Below are 14,237 nucleotides of genomic sequence, written 5' to 3'. Positions count from 1 at the left end.
CCAAAGCATATTGTAAAATAATTTCAGGTTTTTATAAGATTAATCATAATTTAAACAGATTTTTTCATAAATAACAGTGAAATTTAGAAACATTTGTCAGAAATTTTATCCATCTACTTTTAACAAATAAATTAATTTCTAATATACTATGATATACAAGTTGTAATGAAAGTCCAGTTCAATGAAATTTAATATAACGTATCCAAACTGGCAACTTCTGTGTAGTTGTTACTTTGGTTACTTAAGGATCTTTTAGTTTCATTCATGAGTGAAGTTACTGAATGAAATGATGAAATGACCTCCTCTTTGATGCTGATCTTTATTTCATCAAATATTGCTGGCATGTTAATATAGCCTTTTCTCAGTTAATTCCTAAGTAAAATATTCAAGGAGGTCAAGGCAGTCATTCCATGTGGCCATTCAACTGGTCCTTATAATCTTGCCCTGGTATGGAACAATCAGGATTTTACGATATTAGAGAAATACTAATACAAATATGAAGTATATTTTTTTTTCAAAAAATTTACATTGAAAATCCAGGTATGCATCTTATGCAAGGTTCAGCATAACTTAAAAAACTATGATGACACAATTAACACATTAACAGGGGACTGTGATACATTAACAGTATCACAGTTCCCTGCTTCAGTTCTCATTCAATTCTCATGCTTTGGTTCTCATTCAATTCTCATGCTTTGGTTCTCATTCAATTCTCATGCTTTGGTTCTCATTCAGTTTTCATTATAGTTATAATGAAATCTTAATTACTCTCATGTTTCAGGAGAATCAGCATTCATATGAACTTATCACACAGATTAGAGATTAGAAAAGTAGATCAAATGAATGCAGTAATATCAGATGACATGACTGTATTCTTTAATCATAAAAAAAAAAGTAAAACAGTATGTTATCATGATTTCTGTGCCACATTCTTCTAAGTTTATACTGGATATGCGAATTTTTCTGTGAATAATTCATAATGTGACGATTATCTCATGCACTGATATTGAAATAACGCTTCATCGATAAAAATTAAGTTTATCAATAGGGTGATCGGATTTCAAAGTTTTTCTAGGATTTTTAGTATTAGTATTAGTAGTGGATACAAATGATGCAAGGCAGCAAACTTATATACTGTGTAGCATTAGCAAAAAAAACACCTCATTTGTCTAAGCATTCTTTAAGTTTATTTGAAGTATCCAGTCCCAAGAACAACAAGTGGAAATTTGTTCTAACAATCAACTATTCTCTGGCTGAAACCAAATTTTTGCTCATCCTAACCTGCAACTACCCATTTGCAATTTTAGTTTATGACCCCTTATACATGTTGTCTGAGAAAGAGTAAAAATGCCACTAGCATATAGTTTACACAATCCATTCAAAACCTCAGTATGTCAATCAGGTGTCCTTGCAGGTGCTTAGTTTCCAGGTTTGCAGAATTGAAGCCTTTGATGGAAATAACACCTTTTTGTGTCCTTGACTAATCTTGTTGCTCTTTTCTGTACCCCTTCCAACAGGTCCACATCTTCCTTAAAATGTGGCTTTCAGACCTGTATACAGTATTCAAGATGCACCCTAACCAATGCTTTGTACAATGGAATTATATACATCCTAGTAAAATTTCTGTATATCACTGACAGAACCCCGTCAGCTGTTGTAGAAGCTGGTCTGCACTGCTTAAAGAACTTCTTCATGTCAGTCTGTACCATTATCACTAGATCTTTTTTGTTCTCTGCCACCTTGAGTATGGTACCACATAATCAGCATGTTATTCTAGAACCACTGCTTTTCTGTCTTTGGCCACTCTGCAAACCTTTATATCATCTGTAACCTTAGAAAATAAGCTTGATATACCTTTATCAATATTGTTAATAAATATTGAAAACAATAAGGGCCCCAGCACTGAAACCTGAGGGATGCCATTAATAACATTAGTTCAAAAAGAAGTGCCCATTTATAAACATTCTCTGTCTTTTGTCACTGAGCAATTCCTTTATCCATAGCAGTAAATTGTGCTTTCCTAATACCACACTGCTGCAATTTGTACAATAATCTTTCATGTGGAATAGTGTCAAAGGCTTTACTGAACTCTAGTATATGATGTCAAAATTATTTTTTGCATCCACTTTTGTTACTGCATTATAGTAGCTAATCACATTGCCCAGACAAGATCTCCATTTTAAAAATTCATATTGTGACTGCATTTCTGTGCAGATGGTCCTGCATTACCTCTTTAACCAGTAACTCCACTATTTTCCCTCGAACAGAAGTCAAGCTAACAGCATCTGTAATTACTCACTTCACCCTTCAATTGCGAATTGGGATAGATTTGCTCATCTACAGTCCAAATGGAGACATCCCCTGAATCCAATGATGCTCTCATAATATGGCTAAAGGTTTGCTTACCTCTTTTGCTACCTCCCTTAATATAACTGGATAGATCCCATCCAATCCATGTGCCATTTTTATGTTTGGCTTCAACAATTTCTCTTCCAAATTTCTCTCAGTTATCATAGAATCATTTAGCTCCCAGTTATAACTTGATATACTTCTGGTATGCCCATTCCTAAAAATGTGTTCTGTAATGAATATAAATGCAACATATTTATTGTTTGTCAGCAATCTGATAAGATCATCAAATAACATACCAACTGTGTCGTACTGCATTCAGGATGATAGTGGAAAATGAAAGAGACCTGGAGATAATTGTATAGTCAGATATGAAGTTCTCTGAGCAGTGCAGACAGGTTGCCAGGACAGCTCATGTTGTTTTGTCAATGATATACAGGAACTTTGCTAGCAAGGATAAGGAGGTGATTATCCGATTGTATAAGGCAATGGTCAGTCTGTATCTTGAATATTGTATACAGGTCTGGAGGCCTCGTTTTAGGAAGGATGTAGATCTGCTGGAATGGATGCAGAGAAAGGCAATGAGAGTGGTGAAGGAAAAGTAACAAGAAAGGTTTCACTTCTGCAAACTGCAGTGTCTTGAGACAAAGCACCTGCAAGGTGATCTAATTGAGGTGTTTAAGGGTTTGAATAGATTGAGTAAGCTTAATGCTCATGGCATTCTTCCTCTTGTTTGGACTACATGCATGAGGGGGGATAAATTCAAATTGAGGAAGGATGGTTGCAGGATAGATGTGTGAAAGTTTGCCTTTAGTCAGTGAGTGGTTGATTGTTGGCAGTAGCGGATTAAGGTTGGTTGAGGCCCCAGGCGCAGAAGAAAATATTGGGCCCCTTAAAAAAAAAAAAAAAAAAAAAGAGAGAGAGATAGGGAAAATAAAAATACATGTTAACCGTTTTTTTAAATAAATAAAAAATATTATGTACTATTAATGTTTTATTTCCAATAAAATTTGAATATAATATAATCACTAATAGTTGAACATATTAGTTCAACTAATTTGTTGGGGTTTTGCGTGGGCCCTTCAGAAGTCGGGGCCCAGGGCGTGCGCCCGCTGTTAAATCCACCTCTGATTGTTGGAACAAGCTTCCAACTGTTGTGGTGGAAGTGAGTAGTAAATAAGTTCAAGGAAGAACTACACAAATTATTGAAGGGGATGGACAGGTGATGTGGGAGGATGTTTTTTTTTTTTGCTGATGCTTTATAAGCTTGCTTTCTTGCATCATATGCCACTGCTGCTGCTACTGCTACTACTACTATTAATAATAATAATTATACCATTGATATTCAGTGGGCCAATGTAGTCATCTCTTTCCTCCTAGTTACTAGGAGAAAAAAGCAAAGAATTCTCGTAATTTGACTTCACTTTGCCCCTGTGTCCCAAAATTTTATTTTGAATTGTAATGTAAATGTAACTGTTGTTTGGTTTTTAGGAGCAATAGCAACTAAGGCCATATTGCTCCGGCGATATGTGGTGGTCATTCCCTGACCTTTCCGCATCCTCCATATTTGGTGGTGATGGGCTTGAACCCCGGTCTAATCAAGAAGCATGTGCTATGTACTGCTGCTCCTGCCCACCTGGCTACGGAGGCGCCTTTTATTTTGAGATGCATGAATGTCCCATTTTTTTTTTTTTTTTTTTAAATATTAGTTAGTTAGTTATTTGGTTTTTAGGAGCATTAGCAACTAAGGCCATATTGCTCCATGATATGCGGTGGTCATTCCCTGACCTTTCCGCATCCTCCGTATTTGGTGGTGACGGGCTTGAACCCCGGTCTAATCAAGAAGCGTGTGCTACGCACTGCTGCTCCTTCCCACCTGGCTACGGAGGCGCCTTTTTTAAATATAACAGTTTATCAAGCATTTCTATTAATTATCTTCATTTACAGAAGGAATGCCAGGACATTCGCATTTCTGTTACTAGAAAAACCACTTATGCTAGTAGTTTCCCCAAGAGCTGATTCTAAGAAAATAAGGATGATAGGTGGGCATATATTTCCATTCCCTCTCTTCCATCTAATAACACTGGTCAACAGCTAAAATGTTTCGGTAATAAAGTTAGTCAAATTTGACTAATATTAATGTGGTAAATATGAATATGATAATTAAAATGGATTATTAGCTCTAGTTTTGATAGTACTATACATGTTACTTTCAGTACATTTTTGCTTGATTTTGGGGAAATTTGGCCTTGAGGCATAGTTTGTGGGTAATACTGTAGCCATCGGTGGGTAATACTGAGTCACACTATTTCCTGTCTAGACGTATTAGTCAATGTGAGCCAGGCATCTGTCCAGGCTACACTTGTTGTTTTTGACTTAGCAAAAACTTAAAATTTAGCATACCACATAAGCGTGTAAATAGTGCAAATAATTTTTGTTATGTTTGTGATGAAGTGACATTTGCATCATAAAAGCATGCCATTACTCCGATAATAAAAATGCATAAACTGTTATTTTGGCTGCGAGATTGGGACCAAGAAAAAAGCAGGGTGCCTTATATTTGCTGCAATACTTGTGCTTCTAATCTCCAGAGTTGGTTAAATCACAAAGGCCAATCAATGACTTTCATCATACCTATGATATGGAGAGAACCTTCAGATCATACAACAGACTGTTATTTTTGTATGGTACCACCTCTTCAGCAGGGAATTTCCAAGAAGAAAAAGTAGACCTTAAGTTACTCGAATACACCATCTGCTATTTGACCAATAACCCAAGGAAAAGGACTTCCTATTCAGGAGCCATCAGATGAATATGTTTTGGAATATGATGAAGAGTCAGTGGCTCTTCATCATAGAGTCGATGGCAGAGATAAAGCACCAGAACCCTCTGCATAACAGATCCTGATTTTATTTCAAATCCCCTCTGCAAAACCATACAAAATTATGAAAAATGAACTAATTGATATTATCAGAGATCTTGATTTATCAAAAAATAAGCCACAACCTTTAGGCTCAATACTGCAACAGTAGAATCTCCTTCAACATAATGTTAAAGTTATTGCCACCTTGTTAGGAACACAGTAGGGAAACACTAAATTTTGCTGTTTTCTTTTCAAATGGGAGAGTAATCTTCTCATTACACAAGAAAAGACTGGCCTCCAAGGCAATCACTCAATACAGGGATAAAAAATATCCATTACAGTCCACTAGTTGAGCCAAGAAAAATCCTGTTACCGTCCCACACATAAAATTGGAACTTATGAAACAATTTGTTAATGGATCAAGATGGACCAGCTTTAAAATACTTCAAGGAAAAATTTCCAAGACTTAATGAGGCCAAAATAAAGGAAGACATATTCATTAGTCCACAGATATGGGACCTTCTCAAGGAAGAACACTTTGAGAAAGCAGCCTGGGATGCTTTCAAACTTGTAGCAACAAACTTTCCAGGAAACAACAAAGCAGCTATAAACAGCTTGTGAGAAACCTTCTGTCAACATACCATAAATTAGGCTGCAACATGCCATTAAAAATACACTTTCTTCAATCCAATTTAGATTTTTTTCTGGACAACTGTGGTGAATTAAGTGGAGTATGGCAAGAGATTCCATTGTCATGCTTATGGCTTCTTCATTACCGAGATGTCCTCTCGGTGATAGAGAAGTGACACAAAGACAAATGGAACTGCATAATGCTGACTACTGCTGGTCTGTGACAGGAGATGTCCCAGATATGAGGTACAAATGACAAGCAAAGAAGAAGCACAAAATGTGAGTCAAGTGATTTTATGTATTTTGCTGATCAATGTGATTAAATATATTTTTTTCAATAACTAAAAATATATCAAATTCTTATTATTTTGTAAAGTTTTTTATAATATAACATGTTTTTCATTATAAGATATATTAAAACAGTACGGTGGATGTTCTTTATTTATGCTGTTTTAGGCCTACACAGCATATTTTATAGCCTATAAGACATAGCAGGTATTTTCAAAAATTCTGATCACTCGGCTACAGCAGCATACCAGTCTGGATGCACCATTTTAGGAAGGATGTGAATCTGTTGGAACAGGTGCAGAGAAGAGCATCAAGATTAGTAAGGGGACACAAAAGGGTAGTAGTATTCTTACTAAGACTTCAGTTCTGTAAACTACTTTTTCTGGAAACCAGGCACTTGCAAAGAGACACTGTTGATATGTTTAAGGATTTAAATGGATTGAGTAAATTAAATGCTGATGGCATCCTTATTCTTTCTTAGACAATGCATGTAAAGAGCATAAACTTAAAATTTAAAAAGGATTGCTGTAGGATCGATGTACAAATAAGTGATTTTAGCCAGAGAGTAATTTATTGCTGGAACAAACTTCTATCTGGTGTTCTGGAAGTGGATGGTCTGAATAAATTTAAAGATGGATTAAATAAATTATTATAGTGGATGAAAATAATATGGGGAGGTGTGTTTTTTTTTTGTTGTTTTTTTTTCCTTGCATTATATGCCACTACTAATTATAATACTAATACATTTGAATTATGGGGAACTTTCAAAGCATATATCATCAACACCACAATGTATTTCATTCCATTTAGCAAGTACCATTATGGGAAATGCCATTATGGATGAAAAGAGATTTAATGAAGTTGATAGAGCAGAGGAGGGCAGCATGGAAAAATTCTGAGATAATGGGAGATTTCAGATTTGTATAATAATTATAATTTGACCTATAATAAAACAATAGATGCGGATTAGATGACAAAAATCAAAGTATTGGAAATCACTAGGAACAAGTAATTTTATTCTTATATAAATATGAAGAGGAAAGCGTAAACTAAAGAAAATTTTTGCATACAATCACAGATAATGTACTTGATGTGGTGAATTGATTCTTTGTATTGATCTGCACTGTAGAAAGTTCCTTTTGGACTGAATGTCCCTGAAAGCTCCTTTTATGCTATGTGAGCACAACAGGTTAGGTGATATTGATATTACTGAGGAGAGTCTAACAAACACTACTGAGCTTAAAAGTAGATAAGGTTCCAAATACAGATAATATTTACCCAATTATGCTGAACAATGCTGCAAAGGAATACATTAAATCACTTAAACTAACCATGAGTTCATATCTGGACTCAGAAGTAATCCCTTGAATTGCAACATCTCACTACTCCACACAAAGCAGAGTCAAGGATAGGATGGCAACTACAAACTGATCAATTTGACCTCAGTAGTGAAGGTCTGTGGTCAAAGGTGCATTACAGAATCATCTTGAGAGGTATAATATCCTAAATGGATTACAGTGTTGTAAAGGGAAAATCAAGCTCAAATAATCTGATAAATTGTTATGACATAGTCGCATAGGAGTTAAATGCAAGAAATAATACTGACATTATGTTGAACTGTTGAACAAAAGCCGAGAATTAGGGTTGAATTTGAAAGTGTCTGCAATTCTGCCCAGACACGATAGGAGGGAGTATATGATGAGAGCCTTGTCGATCAATTCGGCCCTGGAAAGATTGTGCAAGGCTCAAGGGGTAGAATTTTTTTCAGCCTGGACTGTACTTGTTAACAGGAGAGATTGCTTCTACAGGGATGGGATACACTTAAATAGAAAGGGTGCAAGAATATTTGCTGATGCTATTGAGGCAGTGTTAGGTGGGTCGGAAAACTGCTAGCTTGGGGGGAGACAAAGACCAATAGATTGACAGTAGCCACTGGCAGAGGTGAAAGAGATTCTTGCACTGCGAAAAACAAGATGCAGGATATTTCAGAGACTGCTGGGAGCCATTGCGGTACAAGTAAACACATGGGTTGTGTTAGGGTAGCTAAGAATAGAAACAGGTGCAGGTATACTTGCGTGTACACCAATGCTAGGAGTTTAGTAAATAAATTTGATGAATTTGAGGTATTACTCAAAACATCGAAGGCAGATATTGTTGGGATATCAGAGACGTGGTGTCACACAGATATAAAGGATGCAGAACTGCAATTTGGGGAGTATAACGTCTACAGAAAGGATAGACAGGATAGGAAGGGGGGAGGGGTTATGCTATTAGTTAAGAAACACACAAAAACCAAGGAAGTGAAGCCAGTCGACATCGCTGGACAGTGCAGTGTGGAGTCAGTTTGGTGTGACATAAACATTGGGAGATCAAAATTGAGAATAGGAGTGTGCTATAGGCCTAATGACTCTGATGAGTATAATAAGGAACTGTACAGGGAAATAGAGTGGGCCAGTAAATCAGAGTGTCTTATAATGGGAGATTTTAATTTCCCAGATATTGACTGGAATTTGGGGGCTGGTTACTCACACACTAGCAGGGCTTTTGTGGATTTATTGGATGACTGTTTTCTACATCAGCATGTTCGGGAGGCAACTAGAGGGTTGTTGTTGTTGTTATTTGGTTTTTAGGAGCATTAGCAACTAAGGCCATATTGCTCCGGGATATGCGGTGGTCATTCCCTGAATGACCTTTCCGCATCCTCCGTATTTGGTGGTGACGGGCTCGAACCCCGGTCTAACAACTAGAGGGAGTAATACTCTTGATTTGATTATCAGCAGTGATTCTTCATGCATTAAGAATCTGCAGTTAAATGAACCACTAGGTGGCAGCGATCACAGTGTGCTGAAGTGGGATTTACTCAAAGAGGTAACTACCATTAGGGGTAAAGGTAAGGGTTATTGCTTCCGTAAAGGCGACTACGATGGACTGAGACAGTATTTAAATTCTATACGGTGGGACCAACTGATGATGTTACTAACAGCAAATTCAAAATGGGAAGCATTCAAAGAACTTATCTTGGAAGCTACTAGGCTTTACATACCAACTAAGAAATATTGTTCAAGGTTTAGGCCAAAATCGATGTCAGATGAACTAATGAGGCATATGGCAGAGAAGAAAAATGCATGGGATACATACAAATTAACACGTGACACAGAAGCCTATGATAGATACAAGTTGATCTGTAACCAAGTTACAAAGGAGGTTAGGCAGGCGAAGGCAGATTACGAGAAATCCTTGGCAAGGGATGCAAAGAAAAACAGCAAAGAGTTCTTTACTTATGTAAACTCTAGAAGGAAGGGGATGAATCAGATTGGTCCACTTGATATTGATGGGTCAACTGTTGATGATCCTGCTCAGGTAGCTAACAAACTAAATGAATATTTTGCATCGACATTCACACATGAGGAGTTATTCAGTGAGGGGAATACCAGAGGTGTATTCAACTCTAGCAGTAAGCTACAGAATCTTGAAATAACTGGGAGTAAAGTGGAGGAGAAACTGTTGAAGATAAACACAAGAAAGGCACCCGGGGTGGATGGGATCTATCCAGTTATATTAAAGGAGGCAGCAAAGGAAGTAAGCAAACCCTTAGCCATAATTATGAGAGCTTCCTTGGACTCAGGGGAGGTACCCATAGACTGGAAATGTGCAAATGTGACCCCAATTCACAAAGGAGGATCAAAGGCTGACACACGTAATTATAGACCTGTGAGCTTAACTTCTGTTCCAGGAAAATTAATGGAGGCACTGGTTAAAGAAGCACTGCAGGATCATTTAGACAAGACTTCAGTTATAGCTCAGACACAGCATGGTTTTGTTAAGGGGAAGTCTTGCCTGACCAACTTGATTGGATACTATGATGCAGTCACAAAAGAACTGGATGCAGGGAATAACTTTGATATTATATACTTGGATCTTAGAAAGGCGTTTGATACTGTTGCACATGGAAGACTGCTACACAAATTGGAGCAGTGTGACATTGGAGGCAAATTGCTGCTATGGATAAAGGGGTGGTTGAGGGGGAGAAGACAGAGAGTGGTAATCAATGGACACTGCTCATCGTGGACTGAAGTTATTAGTGGAGTCCCTCAGGGCTCAGTGTTGGGTCCATTATTGTTTTCTGTATTTATAAATGATATTGATGATGGTATATCGGGCTTAATGTCCAAGTTTGCAGACGATACAAAGGTTGGCAGGGTTGTCAAGGACACTACTGACACTATGCTGCTGCAACAGGATCTGGAAAGGTTGAGCAGATGGGCTGAGAGGTGGCAAATGAAGTTCAACATTGACAAATGTAAAGTACTACACATGGGAAACAGCAACCCCAGAGCAACGTATCAACTCTGTGGTACTACACTGACAGTGGTAGAGAATGAAAGGGACTTGGGGGTGGTTGTGCAGGCAGATATGAAGTTCTCTGAGCAGTGGAGACGGGCTGCAAGAGTAGCTCATGGAGTATTGTCCATGATATACAGGAATTTTTCCAGCAGGGATAAGGAGGTGATTATTCCATTGTATAAGGCGATGGTCAGGCCACACCTAGAGTACTGTATACAGGTCTGGAGGCCTCATTTCAAGAAGGATGTAGAGCTGCTGGAACGAGTACAGAGAAGGGCAACAAGATTAGTGAATGGAACAAAGGGGTGCTCTTACGAAGAAAGGCTTAAGTTTTGCAAATTACAGTGTCTGGAGACTAGGCACCAGCGAGGTGATCTGATAGAGGTGTATAAAGCCTTGAATGGTTTAAGCATGCTCAATGCTGATGGGATTCTTCCTCTAGCTCAGAAAAATCACCTGAGAGGGCATAAATTCAAATTGAGGAAAGACAGATGTAGGATAGACGTGCGGAAATTTGCCTTTAGCCAGCGGGTGGTTGGTTGGTGGAACAGACTTCCATCCCTTGTGGTGGAGGTTGATAGCCTAAATAAGTTTAAGGCTCAGTTGGACAGGTATTTTGAACGAACAGAGGGGTAAAGTGGAAGTGGGTTTTTTTTTTTTTTTTTTTTTGCTGATGCTGCATAAGCTTGCTTTCTTGCATCAAATGCCTCTACTAATGCTAATGCTATTTTAGCAATGCATCTGACATGGTCTTATATGGGAGGTTGCTGTACAAGCTAAACTGTAATGGGATTATGGACAAGATTCTGAGGTGGACTGAGGAATGGCTGAAGACAGGAGAAAAACATTGTTATGAATAGCCATTCTTCTGAGTGGGCAAGGTTATAAGGAGTCCCTCAAGGTTTGGTGCTGGGGCTGTTCCTGTTTCTAATTTTCTTGAATAATATTAACGGAAAAAGAGTGATGCTAAAATTTGTAGATGATATGAGGGTTACAAGGATAGGTAACAATGCCAGCCATTCTGAGCTTCTTCAGAATGATTTGGACAGGCTTCAAGGATATTGGAGAATGGCAGGTACAAAGAATGTATCACTCCTTTTATTGAAAATATAAGATTGTTTAAATTTTGTTTTACATGAAAAATATTAGTGGTATAAAAATTACACAATCCCTTGATACAAAACAGAACTAAAAAAAAAATACCTACAGTTATGGGAACATAATGCATTTCTGCTTCATGAATTTCATTAACAAATTCTGGAAGACCTGCAAAATTTTTCTTGTCATAAGTGAAGTCATTACGATGTTCCATATAATCAATATCATTCCACTGAGCATCCTACAAAAACAAATTAGAATAAATAATAATACTAATGAACAGATTTGTAAGGGAAAGCTGTATTTATTTCACATTATCACTAGTTACAATGTTAAGTAGCATCGTAATTAGTAATATATTTATAGTAAATTACAGTGCAACTGAACATTAATTTATAATATATGAGAGTTGATCACAGCACAAATCAAATGAAAATTAAATTTCAATTGCTAAAATTTAAATTATACACTTTTATGTGGGTAAATTTAAGGATAAGTGCTTATGCTTCTATTGCAAAAATCACTGTTACCCCATACATACAGAACAGCTGTATGTATAGGGTAACAGTGATGTGAAGAAGCAGATACAAGGTGGCATTTACAGTGATGAGTGCACCCAAGCTAGCATAATACAGTGCTATTCAGTTTCTTAGAGCAGAGACCATTTCATGAGATTAATTAAATGCAAAAATTATGTAATAATGTACAAAAATAAAAAGATATTTATACCAAGTAAAAGAACTGTTGAAATTTACAACAAATAATGCCATAGAGGCACTGACTGCTAGCTGCATACCAACACAAAAATCCAAATTCAGACTATCCAATGAAAAAATATTGAAAATTCAGACTATCCAATGAAAAAATATTGAAAATTCAGACTATCCAATGAAAGAATAAATAAAAATTAAAAAACAGAGAACAGAAAAGCAAGGGATTGCACTCATCCAAGAAAGCAGAGTAACATGATATCTTGTGACTGGTTTCGTCACAACTGCTACCTGAAGTCACACACAGAAATGCCACCACTGTGCCAACCTAATGGGCAAATATAGACACTCACTAAAAAGAAAAATAACAGAAAACAAAGTTTAGGGGAACACAGTGATCACTTCATCCAGGAGACTTCAGTCCTGTGGACCAATAACTCCTTGATGAAGTGATGGTTCATAGGTTATTTATGGAATTTTGAGTAAGTTGATTAGTTGGTTTGTTTGTTTGTTTGTTATTTAGTGATGCATTAGTAACAATTTTAGGTAATAATTATGTCTATATGAAGCATCCCATTCCAAAACTCATCTTATCTTGGAGCAGATAAGATGAGTTTTGAAATGTCTTATTCAATTTTTTGATTCAATTCAATTTTGAAATGTCGATGAGTTTTGAATGTCTTATTCAATTTTTTGAATTTTATTTGAATTTGAAATCACAGCAGACTTAAACTTGCTCATTCATACAGTAAACTGTTTGAAATATAGGTCAGATTCAAAAACTTGCTATATCTAACACTGCTTCTATTTCAAAACTCCCTATATCCATCTAGCCAATTGTGCACTCTTCCCTCACATGTTCCATATAGTGTCTTTGTGTTTCCCTTTAATACTTATTTTAACAGCTGACTTGTTTGCATCAGCCTGCATATGTGAATTTATTGTTTTCTATGAGTTTTTGTAAAAAATAGTTATTCTGAATAGTGAAAGTGATGCATGTTATTTTGTCTGAATAGTCTGTAATGGATGCCTGATCTAGGCTCATGCTGGCTCCAACAAAAATGTTAGTAGTGGGGGGGAGGGAGTATTCAAAATACAGAAGATGGCAATTTTTGTGTATCTCATGAAGACAGTGAGAATTGGTGGATTGATGGTTTCTGTTTCAGACCTTTTCTGGAACACTATTGTGACTTCATGCCGTTCATTTTTTTTTTGCGAATTTCACTGGACACAATGAAAATACTTTTTGATCTGCATGTACAACTTTTTCTGTGTGTTTTCATAAAAATAATCATTCTGAGTAGTGAAAGTATTAGTATTAGTAAAGCAAAAGAAACAACTTTTTCTGAATAACAAAAATAATAATAAATAAATACTAATCTGATTCTTTTAGGTTAGACTCGCTGCCTCCAATACACTGGGAGGCGACTTATTCCAATGTTTGACAACCCACTGCCCATATGTGAATTTCCTGACATCCAATCTTCACTTACTCCCTGAGATTTTATATTTCTGTTTTCTGGTTCATGTCTCACCTATGATAGAGAACCGATCTTCCTCATTCTTTTACAAAATCCCTTCAGTGCCTTATACACCTTGATTAGGTTTCCCCTTAGGTATCTAATTGTCAAGCTTCATAGTTCACACCAGATTGAATCATAAAACCTAAGTCTTTTTCATCTGAACTACTTTTAGCCCCAGTTTATATGTGATTCCAACATTTCTGTTCTACAAATGGATAACCTTACTTGTTGAAGCATTAAACTTTAGTTGTCGTCTTTCTGACCATGTAAGCAACTGATCAAAGTCTTTTTGAAGCAACTTGGCCTGGCTTCAATTGTGAACCACCTTTCACACCTTCAAATCATCAGGAAACTTTGATAGCTTACCTTGGATAACCTCATCAATATCATTTATGAAAATCAGGATATAACAGTAGTATAACAGTATACACT

General features: G+C 36.7%; 1 protein-coding gene across 1 annotated transcript in view; it reads right to left on the bottom strand.

The window, feature by feature from the left end:
• The window catches only part of LOC150076738 (lysosomal alpha-glucosidase-like), a 69,372-nt gene that overhangs the window by 33,619 nt on the left and 21,516 nt on the right, over positions 1 to 14,237 (bottom strand). The window contains exon 6 of the mRNA XM_090386632.1: positions 11,682 to 11,813. Within this exon, the coding sequence (XP_090242758.1) occupies positions 11,682 to 11,813 (132 nt within the window). The remainder of the gene's footprint in view (positions 1 to 11,681; positions 11,814 to 14,237) is intronic.

This window comes from Mastigoproctus giganteus, chromosome 12 (genome assembly GCF_048544385.1).
Source record: "Mastigoproctus giganteus isolate SK-2022 chromosome 12, ASM4854438v1, whole genome shotgun sequence".
NCBI classification, from domain to species: domain Eukaryota; kingdom Metazoa; phylum Arthropoda; class Arachnida; order Uropygi; family Thelyphonidae; genus Mastigoproctus; species Mastigoproctus giganteus.
The sequence above is the reverse complement of the archived record's forward strand: the minus strand, read 5'-3'. Positions and strand labels throughout refer to the sequence as shown.